The 19,525-nt window shown below is 37.6% G+C and overlaps 1 protein-coding gene across 1 annotated transcript; it reads left to right on the forward strand.

The window, feature by feature from the left end:
• Positions 1-765: 765 nt before the first annotated feature.
• On the forward strand, positions 766-17,604 carry gucy1b1 (guanylate cyclase 1 soluble subunit beta 1). Its single transcript, XM_038713324.1, has 13 exons — positions 766-913; positions 1,242-1,315; positions 3,384-3,484; positions 3,631-3,749; positions 4,993-5,190; positions 6,291-6,521; positions 6,740-6,856; positions 7,735-7,868; positions 10,681-10,878; positions 12,687-12,924; positions 13,603-13,743; positions 15,688-15,842; positions 16,108-17,604. Exons 1-13 carry the CDS (start codon positions 911-913, stop codon positions 16,253-16,255), a joined length of 1,857 nt encoding a protein of 618 aa, XP_038569252.1. The 5' UTR covers positions 766-910; the 3' UTR covers positions 16,256-17,604.
• The last annotated feature ends 1,921 nt before the right edge of the window (positions 17,605-19,525 follow it).

The following is a 19,525-nucleotide window of genomic DNA, read 5'->3' on the forward strand; positions in this document are numbered from 1 at the left end:
TAAAATTTATGATATGCAATGGTAGAAAGTAACTAAGTATATTTACTCAAGTTATGTACTTTTGAGGTACTATAATCTAATACTTCACTACATCTCAGAGCAAAATGCTCTAAAAGTAAAATAAGCTACTGACTACAATTATTTGCTTTGGAGATAAAGATATGCTCCATTAGACATTAACAAATAGCATTTTAATGTTGAAGCAGGTCTACAAAATTAAAATGCTATTTAGATGTTAAAGCATCAATAATAGTGATGCAATAATAAAATAGGCCTATGTATATTAATATCCCATTCTGAAAGGAGTCATTATGCATAATGTGAACTTTTTCTTTTACTAGTTAAAAGTTTATTTTTCTGATAATATCTAAGTACTTTTACTAAATAAAAATTTTAATGCAGGATTTAAAAGTAGTTTTACATTGTGGTATCATTGCTTTTACTAAAGGACCAGAGTTCTTCATAATGAAGATAAAATATGATGAATCATATATTTTTGAAAGAATGTTCAAGTTCAAGTTTGTTTGTCACATTATAACTGTATTTTTGCCATACAAACTACTTTTTGCATTGGAGAAGTTTTTGAGCATATCTTCGTTCTATGTCGCTGTGAATATATTAGTTGCAAGCGTAAAACATTGTGATGAATATCAGAAACTATGTAGCTGCCTGCGGTGATTTCAGGTTCACCAGTATCAGTTGGACGACGCAGCTGCGTTCTCATTGGTCTGGGATGGCTTACGTAAGAACATCTCTGATCTGCTATTGGACAGACTCGCTGTCAGTGATTAGCTGAGGGGAAAAAGGGGGAATGGACGCAGAGATACAGCATCTGTAGCAAAGGATGAAGGTTGTGTCAGATTCAACGGTTTTTCCTTAAAAATAACGAAAAAGAATAGCGGCTGACATCATGGTATGTATATGAGGATTTTGTATTTTGTTGTAATGCTGGTAAAATAGGCTGTTTGTCGTGCGACATTGCGTATTTGCGTTTGACATTTCCTGTTAGGAGCCCGATGTGTAGCTGTTATACAATAATTTCCCTGTTTTTAGTGAACTGTGCATATTAACAGGTGAACAGAATGTGTATGCGCATGTATTTTTAGGCTTATAATAGGCCTATGTTTTGAGCATATCATATCTCGTATAAAAACACACATATGGCAAGGCACCAGGTATGTTTGAGGAACATTTCCATGAAATAAAATTAACGTTGCTCGTGTTTTTCCTCAAATTTACAGTATGGTTTTGTGAATCACGCCTTGGAGCTCCTCGTTTTAAGGAACTACGGCCCGGAAGTGTGGGAAGATATCAAGTGAGTTTCTGTATCATATGTTTACTATTCGGCCCATTTGGTATTATAGGTTCCTCTGTGGTCAACCAGACCACAACAGGGATACGAGACAGGGCTACTGGATAGCCAAGCTCTGTGCCAGCAGGGATAGACATTTGCTTTTACTCTAATGATTAACCCTAATCCTCTGAAACTCAGATTCAGATGGTGAAAAAAAAGATATCACAATTTGAGGTCTGTCCCACAGCAACTTCACTTTTTTTTAGTTAGTAGCTCCAATAATTGTAGGGTGAAATACAGCTGAGAAAACATTTGTTTAATGCTCATAATTAGGATGCATTTGTGAAATAACTATTCAGATCCCTTGTATTAAAGTAGTATTACAACAATGTAAAAATGTGCAGGTATGATCAGCAAATTACAAAGTCAAAGAACTCCTTATGTGTTACTGGTATATTACATTATTTGATTGTTATTAGTGATGCATTAATGTATATGTAATATTTTTTATGTAGCAGCAGGTTGAGGTGGAAGTAATCTCTACAGCTTTATACATTTTTAGGGTAGTAATCAACAATGTACACATATTTTATAATATGGTAATAATTTGTGTATTTGTATGTATTTTTTATGTAAAAAAGTAACTACTACTAGCTGTAAAATTAATGTAGTGCAACTGTTAGTACAACTGTTCCCTTTGAAATGTGCAGTAGAAAGTGAAAAATTAAATAAAAAATTATAGCACTTGAATAGTACTTCATGAGTAGTAGTATGTCATGAGTCTAAAATATCAACTTTTCAGTAGCTTAGTAACTGTTCTGTTTTCAGCTTTGTGGCACTGCATTTATAGATAATCCAATTTAAATTGTGGTTTTTAAATTTGTTTATTTAGCATAAGAAGTCGGAGGATTTTATCAACCCATTAAGTAACACTTAATTTTTAACTTTATCTGAAACAATTGAAACTCACCAAATTAGGTGTGATTTTCACTGGATTGCTAAGAGTAGGCTACAATTCTGGTTGGGAAATAATGATTATTCTTTATTTTTTTAACTTAAAGTATGTATACTATGTCCATCAAAGCAGAATGTAAATGCTAATTCCCCCCCTAAAAATACAGAGGACATGACCTCGATGTGCACAATGGTAGCTACACCCTGCTTAACTTAAACTTAAGTAAAGTACATAAGTCATTTTACTAATTTAATTACATGCCACCATTGTCAGACTGTATCTTAATAGAGGGAGAATGTGGTACACCCCATTCCAACACACACACACACACACACACACACACACACGATGCATGTAATTCCACTATAATGTTAACATTTTATCAGCATGTTGAAATGTCTTAACTGCCCTAGACTTGAACCTGCCAAAAAAAGAATTAGAAAAAATAAAAAAACCAGCAGCAGCTGTCTTGTGTGAATGTTCTCAAACTGGAGCTCTCTGCGGCATCTTTTGTTATCTCTGCAAATGTAATTCATTGTTATTTATTGCACAATTTATCATTTTTGGTCTGTTTTCAGATTTTGATGAGGTGAACAATTTCAATATGAATTCTTGTTTTCTTTACAAAAGTTTTCAAGGCTTGGTATGTTTTTTCAGCTGTTATAGGTTTAGATAAAATGGCAGCTTCTGGTCAGGCCTGTAAATCATTTCTGTTTTCTCAGTGAAACAGAAGTAATCAGAACCTCATTAAGTTTTCTGACAATTTTATTCGATTGTCAAATGTATAAATAGCAAAGGGCACTCTGAGCTTGGAGCTGTGCTTTTTACCAAAGGACCTGCTGTAGATCTAAACCTGCACTTGTTTAAGTATGTTGTTCAGTGTAGTTATTAAACCACATGACCGCTTCAAAACAATATTTTAACCTTTTTTAAGCCACTGTAATGTAAATCAAGACGGCTCATTCTGACTGGCCACAAATAAGGCCGTTGTTATCGAATCATTCCTGTAAACAGAAGTCTGTCTGTGATTTAAGCAACAATAGAAAAGCCACTGGTTGCTTGAACAAGTTGCCTATATTGACTGTTTACCTCTGCTGTGACATTTCATGAGTGATGACTTCACTTTGTTTTCAGGAGAGAGGCGCAGCTTGATATTGAGGGTCAGTTCCTGGTTAGAATCATATATGAAGATGGCAAGACATACGATCTTGTCGCTGCTGCAAGTAAAGTTCTCAGTAAGTGACAGCATGCTTTTTAAAAAACAATTACTGGAAAAAAAATTGCCACATTTTGTGGTGCATGATACGAATAGAGCTTTATAGCATAATAACAATTGGTATCACAAACTGAGGTACAGATGAGAATCCTTTCTGTATTTCAGAGATCGATGCGGGAGACATCTTGCAGATGTTTGGGAAGATGTTCTTTGAATTTTGCCAAGAGTCGGGATATGACACTATCTTGCGAGTGTTAGGATCAAATGTTCGTGAATTCCTGCAGGTAGGCTCTCTCCTATATGCATGGACAGCTAAACGGTAATACTAACTAAAATAGTTTGTTAAAATGTAACATTTAAAGGGGTACTGGAGTACTGCTCAGCCAGTGAAAACAGTTGTATAATGTCTTCTGTCAAGTCTAAGAAAATAACCCCTGATGATGCCATCAGGGTCATCTCAGTTTGTGGTTCAGACTTTGAATTATTCACAGAAAGCCTGTATTAATAACTGGGGGAGTTTGAAAGATGTGAGCATTTTATATTAACTATTATTAGCATATGGGAACTGTAGGATCCAGCATTTTTGGAACTTGACCCATACTTGGGACAAGACATGGTGCCAATTAAATTTTGGCTGAGCCTTTTTAATAACAGAAGTTTGTACTGTTTCCCTTTCGTTGACGGTTTCCAAATGCTAGTCCTGATAAAACAGGACTGATATTATGCTGGGGAAGGCGACTAGCACGTCTGCTTGATTATGATACTTTCAAAATCTGATTCTAAAACATTTTTCAATCCAGAGGTAGCTTATTATTTACCCACAAGAGTTTGTACAAGCGGCAAAAAAAAGTACATCCCCTCCCACCCCAGGAAAATGGGACAAGATTGAGGTTAGCAAAATAGCCTTGCTAGCATCCGAGCACCTCCCCTGAAGTGGCTCTACGACCCCCCTGTTTAATAACCACTGGTTTAGACCAATACATCCATTAATTTTGAACACTGCCATTTTAATTCTGTTTAAAGAAATACCATCTTGTTTGGTTGATCTGGCTGGATTATTATTTATTTAAGTTGATTGCAGGGAAAGAGAGATCGACTGATGAGTGAGCTCGGTTCACTTTTCAACAGAAATGCTCTATGCTTTCAAGGCAATATAGAGACAATCCAGTTAGGCAGAAATTTTTAGCTCTACATCCATCTTGCTCACATTGCCAACATTTTTTGTGTATTTAAATATTCATTTTATTAATTTTAAAGATAAGTTAAGAAAATACATGTAATTTAGTGTAACAGCGCTGTGCCTGCTAAAAGTCAACGTATCTCAGCCACTGCTGCTTCAATTTTGAACACTGATTTTCTGCCTCTCACAAGTCCCCTATCTTTAGGGATGTGCAATACTAAATAGCTGGAGCAGGTTTCATGTATAATGTACAGCATCATCATCCAAAGTATTATACCTCAGCCAGCCTTTAATTAACTGTGCTGTAATTGAATTTTGCATATTTCATCTTTAATCTTACTTTTCAGAATTTGGATGCTCTACATGACCACCTAGGTACCATTTATCCCGGGATGAGGGCTCCCTCGTTTCGCTGCACCGATGCAGAGAAGGGGAACAATCTGATTCTTCACTACTACTCGGAGAGAGAAGGCCTGCAAGACATTGTGATTGGCATCATTAAAACTGTCGCTCAACAAATCCATGGAACAGAGATAGAGATGAAGGTCTGCTTTGCTGTTTTTGTTCTTTTGTCTTGTGCACCGTGAACCCACATCTCTGATGGCTCACACTCTGCTACTGATAATGAATGAAGATGGCTTTACATTTTCCCCTGTTCCTCTCTAATTTGTTAAATTCACCATTTAATTGAGCCTTTTAGTCCCTGTAATGTTTTGTGTCAGATTGTGCGTCTCAAAATATACATTGAAGAGGTTGTGAAGATTATGAGAAGATTAAACACAAAGTTCGAAAATACCCAAACAGGAACAGTGCTGCGCTTTGACAACAGCAGTTCAGCAGTGAATTTTGTGAGTCAGAGGATATTTTTAGATCTAAGTTATAGTGTCTCTAGCTTGGGAGTCTTTCAGGGAGTTTTTTCCTTCCATGGTTTTATTTGAACTTTGTCAAACTGTAGATGAATTTAAATTGGTCATTGGCTGCACATTTATTAGATAATTCACAATTTTTTTTACCTTTGCACATTTACGCGACCACACTAATCAGGTTTTGTCTAAACTAGTATGAATAAGTCATAAACTATCAGCATATTTGTATCTGTATGTTAATGTGCAGCCCACAAACCACACCCTGTAATCTGCACCAATAACTGTGGCATGTTATTCTCCGAAGACATCTCCTGCACTTTGGCCAGAGTTTCCTCTTCGTTTCATAGGCGTTCTCAGGAACTTAATCATATTGTACAGACAGGGTAATATTTTTCAGCAATTGTGTGTGTAATGAAAGAACAGAAAATGGCAGACGCTCCAAATGTGACACCCAATTTCTGGAAATATTAGCCTCTGTTGCTGTGGCAACAGGGTGCAGAGACAGCAGCTTGACGTCAGCATGCCTTATGCCCATAAACCCACTGAATGTCATTTTACACTGTCTTAATTCTATAATAATAGACTTTAGGTCGTTAATATAATTAATGGGATAATATTAATGACACGTATATTGTAATGATGAAATATTTAATAAAAACATTTTATATCTGTAACTGTGACACACAATAGGCCCGTTTAACTTAATTTCAGCTTAATTATGTCAGTTTTGCCACAATAACATCAATATTCGATCGATTATGTAACTTCATCTGATGCAGATGATCCAACCAAAAAGTGAGGAGTGCGACCACATCAAGTTTCTGATTGAGGAGAAGGACTCGGAGGAAGAGGCGTTCTACGAGGACCTGGATGGCTTCGAAGAGAACGGCACACAGGAGACTCGGATCAGCCCATACACGTTTTGCAAGGCCTTCCCGTTCCACCTCATGTTTGACAAAGACCTGATGCTCACACAGTGCGGGAATGCCATTTATCGAGTCCTGCCTCAGGTGTGGATTCACATTTAATTGTGCAAAAGTCCGTTTTACATGCCACAAACACAGTTTCATCAAGTGAGCACTTTATTATATTTTAGTAGGACTTGCATTTGTCTCAAACTTGGTCTGGATGCCCAGAATGCAGCAGAAATTTATTATATGCGTAGACAACCAGGCAATTTTTTCTAATCTCATGAAACTGAAATATACATATCTTATTTTATTCCCAGCTCCAACCTGGTACCTGTATCCTCCCTTCAGTTTTTTCTTTGGTCCGTCCTCACATTGACTTCAGTTTTCATGGGATCCTCTCCCACATCAACACCGTCTTCGTTCTGCGAAGCAAGGTAAATATGATATATTATTTAATTTTTGTCACAGTACACGGATGACTTTTCTTAAATGAACATTTTTTCCCCAGGAGGCAGATCACACCCTGGTCTAAATTATCAAAACATGGTTTGATTGTACATAAAACAATGTGAAGAAGACGAGTGTTTATAGTCTTATATATTAATATTGATGTCCCACTGAAATTTTTAGCAGCTGCGTGATAGTGTATTTTGACTCATCAACACTGTTAATGAGGATGAACTTGTTTACATGCAGAGATTACTGAGCATGTAAACAATGAATCAATTAAACAAACTCATATGTAGCATTTTATATTTCATTGTATACGTGGATACAAGAGTGCAAATGTCCTGAATAAAGAACTCAACTTTATACTTGACATGCAAGATAGATAGTTCTGGGAGAACTGAGAAACGTACAAAGGACAGAGTAGAAAGATGAAGGTATTGAGAAGTAAAAAGTATTGAGAAACAAAGATGTCAGTGTAAAATCAAATGAAAACTCAGGAGGGAAAAGTACAATAAGAATAGAAATCAGTTACATGCGCACACCTGCGTGTACTCATGAGACAAAAAATGCTTCGGTGTTAAAATAATAGCTGCAGGGCCTTGAAAAAATCCAGATTGAAAAAGTAGATTGTACTTATTGTGGAGAGACTAACAATACACGATGCAAGAAAAAAAAAATTGATCGTTGTACTTTACACACTTAAAATATGAACTAATTCTCTCTAATGGTGGATGGGCATGTGACACTTAAGGCAAAAAAGAAGATAACATACAGATTTAAAACTAAAGAGTGAATTGAGCTTAAGCAGATTTAAAGAAAACCATATAATGAAATATTCATAAGTGTCGTGCAATCCTGACAGGAGGGCCTGCTGAATGTGGAGACCGTAGAGAACGAGGACGAGCTGACGGGGGTTGAGATCAGCTGTCTGAGATTGAAAGGACAGATGATTTACTTGCCAGAGGCGGAGAACATCCTTTTTCTTTGCTCACCCAGGTAAACCCACAGTGCAGTCTGCCCTGACAGAAGTACAGACTGAATATACACACCAATACACATAGATTCTCTTTTAGCCCTGCACTGAATGGTGAATTAAATTCGAACTTCCAAGGTTTAGCCTATTTTGGCGAATACCACTGCTCTTCTATCTATATAGAAATAAAAACATACTACATACATAAACCACAAGTTTAACTAAAATTGTTAAGTTGCTTCAATTTCCTACAGTTGCTCATAACGTCTCAACAGTGTTTGTGTTTGTTTAGTGTTTTGTCTGTACCACTATATTGATAATATGCAGGGAGGTTACAAGCAGGATGGTTAACTATGTATGTGTCCTTCTCTCAGTGCTTTTCATTCCTTACTCTGTGATGTCAGCCCAAAAGCGATTTGTTCTTAATGAAGACCTAACTCTTAAAAAATGTGTCACAAATGTGTTCTTTCATTTTTTTTTATGGATTTAGTAATTAAAACATGTGGGTACAGTAGATTATATAAAATGGTACACAAGCAGGAGCGAATAGTAAATTTGTTGGGGACTATTTCTAGATGCGGATGTGACACCAAGTATTTATGGCAGCAGGGCAGTTTATTTGGGATTGGACTCAAAATAAACAGTGTAAACAGTGCCCATGTTCACCATAATAAAAGGAATGTGTCACCCAGCGTAATGGTGTGCCTCATTTATGAGGCTTTAAAAAGGGCATTGTAGCAAATTTAGGCACTTTCATAAAGGTGGGGGACTTTGAGAAACAGGTTAGTATGGTTTCAAAAACACTGGTACTAATCCCAAAGTTTCCATAATTCAACTTCATAATAGACCTTCCCTGTCCATCAAATGTCCATTCCTATCAAACTCCACATCCCCAATTTGTAAAACCCTTCTGTTATACATTTTATGTTTCAACTATAATCCAATATAGCCATGATTATGTCATCAGGGTAATTTATATCTAAGATGTTAGAAAGCTCCTCCAGAGTCACATGTAAACTGGGCCCGTATTCATAAAGATTCTAAGAATTCTCTTAGGAAACTCTTAATTTAGCTTTAAAACCTTTACATAGGAGTCTTAGCTAGTGAGGAGGCGGGGTTGACCCCATTGCTATGTATGACACAATCTTTTGAAGATTGTGATTGGTTGGTTGTCCAAGAAGGAACAAAAAGAGTGGTTTTAAGTATAGGTTCTATTCTAAGCCTTCACTTTGGAAATTACATGCGTAATATTTCCTATTTGACCGTTCTCACACACACACATTATATATGTGTATATAGATCCTGTTTTTTATTTACCATGCTGTTAATTTCCTATAAGGTATTTGATTGGCTTAGAATGATAAAAATTGTTCCACTCTTTCCAATTACACTGATTGCTGGCATGTCTATTTAAGTGGTGGTTTGAATGTTTGAATGTATCAAACATGGAATCAAAGCCAAGAAGGGCGAGACAGCCCAACTGGACAGAGGAACAGTGTTTGCTGTTAGCCCAGTTAGCGGATGAACACAAGGCTATTCTAAAAGGAAAATTCGGCCGGCTGTCACAGCACGGGGCAAGAAGCAGACGTGGGAGCATATAACACAAACTATTACCGGTTCATTCCCCCTGCTTGTGCGCACCAGGGAAGCCTGCTATATTCATAAATGCAGTTTTTTGCAAGGTGGGAATGTCCAGTGGAAACGAAATGAACTGCGACACAATAAGAGGTTCTGAAAGTGCTGTAATTGTTTGTGTGATCACCCTGCTTACAGAAGGTTGTGACAGACCCAAATCATCACTGCTGCATTGTTGCATTTTCCCAGTTGCCAAATATCGTAATGTAGTGATTACTTTCATTTCTGGCGCTATGGCATTCCTGTGCTGTGTCGGAGTTGTTAGCGCGTCTTTGCTCCTAACAATTTTGACCTTAAGACCTCTTTTAAGGGTTAAGATGCTTTCTGAATTACTTTTTTCTTTACTAGGATTTTTTCTTCAATTGTAAGAGTAAACGCCCACATTTCTAAGAATTTTCTAGCTACTCTTTGCATTAAGATTTTTTATGAATACGGGCCATGATCTTTATCTCTAAAATTGGTGGACTACCCCTTTAAAAGTTTTTCTGACAGCAGTGGACACTAAGGCACAGAGAAATATGATGTATCAGGCTTTGGCTTCACAAATAATATATATAGGATAAATTCATTGCTGGTTTTCATATTTTAAAAGGGATTTGTTGACATTAAGAACAATGTAGAATATATACTTATCCTTTAACAGCATATATTTTTAGCAATAAATTCAAGGGTAATAAATGTTTTCCATGCAGTTACACAGTCAAATAATCAACCATTAACTAGTAAGCTCAAATATATTTAGCTTTTATATTAACATAAACAAAAAATGTAGAGGTACATGGTCAGAGAAAAACCTCAGGGCTGGTAATTACACTGGTTCTTCTGTTGTGACCTCCATTAGCCTACGTGGCCCTTATATAACCATTCAGACATTTCCATTGAAACATCAGACCCAGGCGAGCAGGGTTCAAAAGATCTTGTTCTCACAGATCGAAGACTCAAAGGTCGCTGTCTGACAGGAAATAACGGGCTGAATCAGAAAAGCAAAGCTTGTGTGTGAGCGTCTGACCTCACAGTGCAAGAGGCACATGTATCTGGACACAGTAGACTCAGCCCGGAAAGGACAATGATGATCTCATTGTTGGTTGTTCATCCTTTATGTTCTGTTTAATTTACGATGATTTCTGACCAAGAAAAAACAAGGATGCAGTTTTCCTTAGGCACAAATCAGCTATTTTCGCTGTGTCACTGTTTTTCTAGTGTTATGAACCTGGATGATCTCACACGAAGGGGGCTATACCTGAGTGACATCCCGCTACATGATGCCACGCGTGACCTGGTGCTACTGGGCGAGCAGTTTCGTGAGGAGTACAAGCTGACCCAAGAGCTGGAAATCTTGACAGATCGTCTGCAGCACACACTCCGGGCCCTGGAGGATGAGAAGAAAAAGACAGACAGGTTTGACTGTTTTTCTAGATTAGTTTAATCAGTTGGCCTAAATATCCGGTGTAAACCATAGCTTCATCTTTCAGTTAATGAGTTCCTAACACTAAACATCTCGCAGAAACAGTAGAGGAATTATAACACACATTAATGTATCATGAAAATGTAGTTTAAATGTAGCTTAAGAAATGATCCTCAGACCTGCTAGATACTTATTTGATCCAACCTCAGCAATGTAAAAATTGCAAATACACTTAAGGATATACTTTAACTACCCTGTACCAGTGGTTCCCAAACCTTTAAGCTTGTGACCCTTTAAAACAAAGCAATGTCAGCTTGCAAAATTTCTATAGTATGATCTGTGAGCAGTTCAAGCAAGGATTTTTTTTTACCTTCTAAAACAGTTTAATCTGAATAATTTTGAGGTACCTAGTAAAAAGCAAAGATCAGATAAATGTCATAGTGTTACGTACCAGAAATATAAATTTGCATTGTACAGTATCTTGTGACCCCTTGGAGGGGTCCCAACCCCCAGGTTGCGAACCACTGCTTTAAGCAATAACTTGTTTTTTCTTTCACACAAATTTTGCAGTGTTTACAAACGTCTCCCTCTAGTGATTGATTGATTAAAAGATTGTGTATTACAGTTAATTATTATTAATGACTTAATTGTATATAATTATATACCACAGCTGTATTATGTTAATATCTGCAAGTTGTGAGTCAACCTCAAAATCACTACAATTAATGTATCATACCATTGCTGTTATTTTTGTTTAATCTCCTTTGTTGTAAAAATGATTGGCAAAGATTGTTCATCAGTCTGCTTTTTCGGGAGATAAAAAGAGTAGTCTGTTCAAGTATTCCCTTTTAAGGACGGACTTGATACAAGAAACTCAGATACAGCAGGACACAACAGGTCTTAGACCCATACAGTTATGTTGAGGATACAAGAGAGTAGGACCACCTAGGGTCAGAATCTGTTGTTGTATCCAAGCTGGTATTTGCCCAAGCTACTCTTCAGTCCCTGTTATGGTGAAGACACTCAGTTGGTTTTAACTCTGGCTTTTAGAAAAGGGCTTGTCATAGTAATTTGGCACAGCAGTGGGTGACAGCTGCAGAGGAGCATGGAGGTGGAGCGTGGTCTTTATTAAGACTGCTGTTGCAGCCCAATCTTCTCATAGGAAAAGACTTTCACTCTGCTGGTGGATCACTATATTACCATTCTCGCTATTCTCCAGTCTCAGACTGCCTTGGGCTCCGAACATTGATTAGACATCATGCTTCCTCTCTAAATATTTAAGAGAACTGCTGCTGCACTCTCGTTGCCGTCTAAGAGCTTTACAACACTGTTTTCTGATAATGAAAACACACATTTATGCTTTTTTTGCTGCTGTTCAGGCGTGTGCCTTACTAAGAGAAAAACACTACACCTCATATGTGGACCGTTAAAGATGTTACAGATAAACATGCGTAGTCTCATCCCCTAGGTAAATATACTCTATTTGCGTGTATAGATTTTTGTGTGGTGACTGTTATCTGTTCTGTATGTATCATGTGTCCTCAAATTATGATGCAGCATGGAAGGTATTTTGCTTTTAACGGGCAGCCATGATCTAACCAGTTACCATAGAAACAACACACTCCCATCTGAGAGCAGCTTGCATAGCGAAATGACCAAAAGGTGGTGGGTGAGCAAATAAAATTCTGATCCAAAGGATGGACTCCAGTCTGGCAGCACCAGCCCATTACTCTGCCGCTTAAGTACACCATAACTACTCTTTTGCTCAAAATGTTCGTTTCATTTCTCTTCTTCCTTTTAGATTGCTCTATTCCGTTCTGCCGCCATCTGTTGCCAACGAGCTGCGGCACAAACGGCCTGTCCCGGCGAAACGCTATGACAACGTGACCATCCTCTTCAGTGGCATCGTAGGATTCAATGCCTTCTGCAGCAAGCACGCCTCGGCCGAGGGAGCCATCAAGATAGTCAACTTGCTCAACGATGTTTACACACGTTTTGACATCTTGACAGACTCTCGGAATAACCCTTATGTATACAAGGTCGGAAGCAAGAATTTTACGATGACAGTATATCACGCATTTGTGTACATTTCTCTCAGTAAAGGAATAAAAACAGAAAGATCTATGCAGCAAAGTCTGCAATCTAAAATCTTCAGTATGTTCTTTGCTGGTTCTTCAGCTTGAATGCACCAGTGAAGCACACCAACTCTCTTGGTGAATAATGTTGTGCAATATGCACATACAAGTCAGTAAGAGAGTATTTATATCAATTAACTGGAGTTTTTAAAAGAGTTGTACTAACACAGTGTAGTTTTACAGAGGGACTGCACCACTTTATAGGCCTCGTGCAGCAGATTTACACTCCAGGCTTTCAGACAAGAATGCACTTTAAGAAGTCAAACAGACCCAGACACTTCCAGGGGATATGCCTCAGGCACTGGGTCACCAAAAGAAGTAATATTTACTCTACAAGCTGAATGGCTAGGTGGTCCTAGGTTTTAGCGGGGCTCAAAGAGGCCCTGCATGTCTTAAAGCTGATGTAAGTGTTTAAGTGTTTATTTCGGGGTGTTTCAGTTTATTTCTAGCTTCATGGTGCATTCAAAAAAAAGCCTTTGTAGCACAGCAGGAACAGACCATTTTCCATTTTCCAAAAGCAAAATAGGTTGTAATTCATGTGAAGAATGACAAAATTTGTTTTTTTGATGTGCACACACACAGGTGGAAACAGTGGGTGATAAGTATATGACAGTGAGCGGCCTACCAGAGCCGTGCACACACCACGCCAAGTCAATCTGCCACCTCGCTCTTGATATGCTGGAGATTGCCGGACAAGTCAAAGTGGATGATGAACCAGTACAGGTTTGATTAGTTTCTTCGTCTTCAGAAATGCTTTCTGTGGTGCTTTCTAGCTATATGTTAAAATTCTGAGTGATGAAAGTCAAAACTGTCTAATACTAAATACTGTTATTTGTATGTATTGTACACATGCTAAGCTACACTGAGCACACACCAAAAGAAGGTAATATATAGCATATTATATTCTTTCATTTTTTGGCAATATCTACTAAATGTAAGGACGACCCGTCTTATGCTTCACACTCATTTACAAATGAGTGCAGGTATCATGTACCAAAACTGTACTTTTGATCCCTTTTGAAATTAATTTTAGTGAATCAAAGTTTGTTTATGCTTCGGTTTCAAAGAAGGCACTGACGGTGCCGCAGCACTTATTGTTTGATTGGGTAGAAAGGCCTGAGCACTCCCTCCTCCAGGTGAACCTTATTATAGATGTAACACATGGCGGGTGTCTGCAGCCGTCCCCAGTGTAACTGTAGACTCTGCAGTGAAAAAGACTGGCGTCCATAGGTACTTTGGCAAATTGGGAGAAATATGAAAAAACATACAATTTATACACAGAACAACACATGCGGAATATGTTCTCTGAATTTAACCAATCCTAATTAAGGAGCAGTGGGCAGCCTTTGTGTAGCTGGGTTCAGGGCCTTGCTCAAGGGCACCTTCGGCAGTGCTCCGTGCTGGACTCATACTGATAAAACACACTTTTATGATCATAACATGTTTAAGCATAAAAACATTTTATTTGAGTAACTGTCCAAATGACATCATAGACTGATGAAAAATCTCACTATGACATTTTTATAGTGGCAGGTTTGTGTGCCAATTAGCAGTATTTCTTGATATTTCTGACCCCCCATATGTTGTCATGATTTTCAGTTTTCCTTGACATTTTTTTTCTTTTCTTTTAGCGATGCGTCTGTTATTTTGGGACAGATAATTTATGCACATTGGAGCTCTGTCAGCTTTCTTATATTGCTTCATATGTTAAATTACTGAGTGCCAGAACTCGTTTGCAGCTGACAAATATTGCTAATTGGCATTTAGCCTAATATGACATGTTTTGCTGATTAATTTTAGAATAATGTTTCTGTGCATCTGGACATATTTCTATGCTGAAGTAATATGTTGTGAAAAGTTGGATAAAAAACAGCAGACTTTTGTTTAACTGACTGCTGGAGATTGTTATTATATCAATGACTGTTGAGACTTAACTTCGGAAAATGATGTCTGGTTAACAAAAGGCTGTTTATTTTGAGACATGGCACTGGCTGAAGAGGAGTCCGTTTTAGCAGCAGAAACAAACTCAAATCATCTCACGATCCTGTGTCTAAGAATAAATTTTCATTTGTCCCAGACACTCACAACGTGTTCATGCCCTGAAGACAACAAGCACTGAAGTGCCTACAAGTTCAAGTGTAAATATTAGTCTGCAGATTGCCTAGGGCTTGCTTTGGAATAGCTTTATTGCAAACCTAAAAAAAAATAATCTAATTTTGTACATGGAGTGATATCTGGCAAACTTAACCTTTTATCCACCCACCAAATGTTGCACCTTTTCAGTCGATAGCTTTAAGAATATGTACCAAGAGAAGCATTCAGCTGGGTAGCTGCTTGCAATATTTCCCCCCGTCTCTCTCTCTCTCTCTGGAGCACAAGTCATTAGTCCTTGATGTAGCATTTACACAGGTTTATCCGAGTGCTATGATAATTTTTCTCACACATAAGCATTGCATTTTGAAGAAGATAAATGGGGTCCTCCTTTAAGCAATGAGTTTACCACAGACTAATTGATCAGCACTATATCAGCAGATAATAAATATTTAAGCTGGGTTTTACCAGTATTTTAAAAGAAATAGTGATATCTTTGGCATATTTATTGAACTTTAATTTTAAAACTGACATATGGAGGAAGAGTCTCCTTTTTCATTCCCCTTTTTTTTGCAGATTACTATTGGGATCCATACAGGTGAAGTGGTGACTGGGGTGATTGGCCAGAGGATGCCCAGATATTGCCTTTTTGGAAATACAGTCAACCTCACAAGTCGTACAGAAACTACTGGTGAAAAGGGGAAAATAAATGTCTCTGAATATACTTGCCGGTAGGTAGAAGTACCTCCTTATTTCATATCAGTAGCACATTGTCACCTGTTTTTTTGTTTGTTTGAGAAAGTAGGTGGCTTTGAAGGAGCTGTGCAGCTTGGTTAAACATCATGGTTGGAATCCATTTTAAACATAAACCATGAGGTGTTGATGTTGATACAAAAATGTTATAAGAGTTATAGTGAAAATACAATAAGTCACAAAATCCCCTGTGGCTGTGCAGCGTGAGTGAAGATTTGTGATTGCGTTGACATTGTATCGCAGGTGTTTGCAGTCTACTGAGAATGCCGACCCTCAGTTTCATTTGGAGTATCGGGGCCCCATCACCATGAAAGGAAAGAAGGAACCGATGAAGGTGTGGTTTCTGTCCAGGAATCCCACTGACCCAGAGTGCACCACAGATAAAGTTTAACAAATCAACACCAAAACCCCCACGAGTAGATCAGGTGAAATAAAAAATGGTCTATCTATCTACAGACATGCAGATATTTTTTATATGATGAATCACAGCTGTTTCAAAGTGAAGTTGTACCATTGCTCTCCCTGCTTGTTTCTGCTTGACCATGATCTGCCCTGACATCACTGTTTTTTTTAGCGTAGACATAATAGTAAAGTGTTTCACACACAGAATATTCTCACATTGTTATTGTACATAACATCACTAAAGGTTTTGATATGCAAAACATTTTTCCATCTATCTTAAATGTTTTAGGTGCTAATTTGGTTAAATACTGTATTTGTTCTCAAGTCTGCCAAAGATACCGAGAATTTAAAGTCGTTACACCATCAGTCTAAAATACTAATTATACTTAAATTAATAAAATATGTTTTAACCATTGTCATTTTCACTTTTAAGGGTGACAATGACAACAACTTCAATTAAAGTGACAGAAATGACTTGTGAGAGTATATTAGCTTGATGTCATGTTTGGGTCATTAAATTCGTGTCACTATTTGAGGGACCCATTTTTTTCTCATTGGATATGAGTTATGAAGTTTTACACTGAATATGTTACACTGGCAGAAAGAACAAAAATTCAAATTTAGATATTATAGCTGTGGTATTTATATAGATTTATATCACCATGTTCACCAGTTCTTTGACACAAAAGCCACTCATTTATTACAATAAGATGTATTTCATGTTTAGTTGAAATAGAATTTAGTTTCAAGTCAAAAATCATACACGTTGAGCCACCGGTAAACTGTATTATTTATCTGTGACTGAATTATTAAAATATTTAAAATGAGCACTACACACTACTTTATTTAATATATTTATTGCACCTCTCTTACTTATTACACTTTCACTTTTTGTCTGCTTCTGTGAAATTATATTGAGTACTATTTTCAGTTTTACTAAATGTTACATTACATATTTGTTGTAAACATTATATTATTTTTTCATTAGAAAGTGTAATTATGACCTTTAAAAAACAGATTATACACTGACAAAAGCAAGGGAAAAAAATATGTAAACTTTGTTATAGATGATGACATCACTATGTGCTATATATGTTGGATTAATTTCACATGAGTAAACGTACCACGTTTTATTCACCCTATTTTTCCAATGTCATTATTATTAAACCTCACATAATGTCCTTGCAAGGAATCCTCCCCAACAATGCAGCTTTCTGTGTAAGAAACAAACAGGTGCCTCTTGTACTGTAGGAGTGCATTTCTGTGCTTGTAAGACATGATTGTTTTATTTTACCAATGTTTCTGTCGTGAGGGGACTAATAAAAATAGTCTTGAGAAGTTTTGGCTGTATGATATTTCCTTTCTACAGCACCGGTGTTGTCATCAACCTTCTCACTGTGGCTTTTATAAAGACTCAACTTTACAGGTGAACAGAAAAAGTGATGGATGGTCTTTTTGTTCACTGAAGGCACTGTTTTAATCGGTTTTAATCCATCACAGACATTAGTGTAAGGCTGATTTCATATAGTCGATTATTTTGTAAAGCGCTCTCTCTAGTGGCCAGTCAGAAGATTACAATCCTGGAAACAAAACATCTATAAATTATAATGAATCACAATAAGGAAAACGCAACGTCCTAGGAGAACAAGTGGATATTTCCTATTTGTGTGTGTGGGGGTGGGTCACACCTGACACCACAATGCTCTCACTACAATCCTCCCTCTTTAAGAAGTCTGAATAGAAACCTCCTCTAGAAAAACCCGGTGCTGGTTTTAATGGACCTCTGCACACTAACTCACTCCTCTTGAAGTCTGATGGGGCTGGGGGCCAATCTGCTGGGTCATTTGGTGGAGCAGCAACTGGGTTTGTTGCTCTTACAGGCTGCGGCTGGATGTGGATCAGCTGTGCTTGTACTGGCTGACTGGCAGGAGTCTGTTCTTGTCCTGGCTGATGATCCAGCATCTACTGTACTGACAAACGTCAGCATAGCCCCTGCAAATTATAGATATTTTCTATATATTAATGCTATCAGCTGCATCAGGCACATTCTAACTGGCTCCTCCAGGATTTCCTTCAATACATTTTCATAATATAAAATACTATTTGTAAAATGACTTGGCTGAATATGTGATGCTTATTAGCCTATTTAGTGAGATGTGCATCCATAATGCCCAGTCTGTGCAGCTAATCAGCATATCAATAGTCATTGTGAATCCACTGCTTCCCATCTTGCATTAGTCAAGAGTTGTAATTAAACTTCACTTGTTCTTGTTCTTGATCTTGTTTTTAAATGATGTAGGCTATGAGGAGTGCCCTGACGTCCTGTCTGGACTGGTCCCACAGATGTTTCTTGCTGGAATGCGCCAGTTTAATTTTGTGCACGCGCATATATTCACGCGCAATGAGGCCATCTTTCCGTGCTACAGTTGAAAAACGCCGCGGCCCGTTTGCGTTTATCAAGTGTAAAAAATAGTTGTTTTTCACTCGACATTGTTCAGTCACAGTCTGGCAAGCAACCAAGACTGGGACAGACAAGAGATGCACGGCAGCTGCACATTAGACTATATAGGCTAGCCTATGATCTGCTGACATCAGACTTGGAGAGGAGAGAACACATGTTTACCTGACTGCTGTTCCCGCACTTCCCTCTCATTGAGTTTTTTTTTCTCTTTTCGTGCCTAGAAGAAGTCCGTCCTTATCCTCTCATCAAAATTGTAGCCGATACATTCGCGTTCTCCTTTGACAGCTCTGCGCTGGACTATCGCTGCGTTTGCCGGTGTCGCATCAGCTGGCTGAAGTTGATTCAGCGCCGAGTCGGCTTTATCAGTTTTACATTTGTTTTTCAGTGCTGCTCAACTCAGGTGCGCTGCGTGCTACTAATACCAATGTAACGAGGTCTCATACAGAATATAACGAGGTTAAAAGTCGATATTTGGCTTTGAAATGTAGTGAAGTGAAAGTTAAAAGTTGCAACAACTAAAAATACTCAAGTAAAGTACAGATACAGAAACTACTTAAGTACAGTAACTAATTATTTGTACTTTACTTTTCACAACTGCACACCTGCTGCTGTTATTGTCACTAAAACAGAATTTTCACTTAATCATAGCATAGACTGTTATAATTTATAGTGGGGTTACCGCAAAGTGCAAACTTAAGTGAGTCCTACTATTAGTTCATTCCAAAATATAGCCTACCACAAAATATAGCCTACCACATTGTCTCATATGTTAAAAGTAAACATGAAACTAGACACTTT

The sequence above is a fragment of the Micropterus salmoides genome, unplaced genomic scaffold, assembly GCF_014851395.1.
Source record: "Micropterus salmoides isolate LMB-PRFRI ecotype aquatic unplaced genomic scaffold, ASM1485139v1 Ms_hic_scaffold_12, whole genome shotgun sequence".
Taxonomy (NCBI): domain Eukaryota; kingdom Metazoa; phylum Chordata; class Actinopteri; order Centrarchiformes; family Centrarchidae; genus Micropterus; species Micropterus salmoides.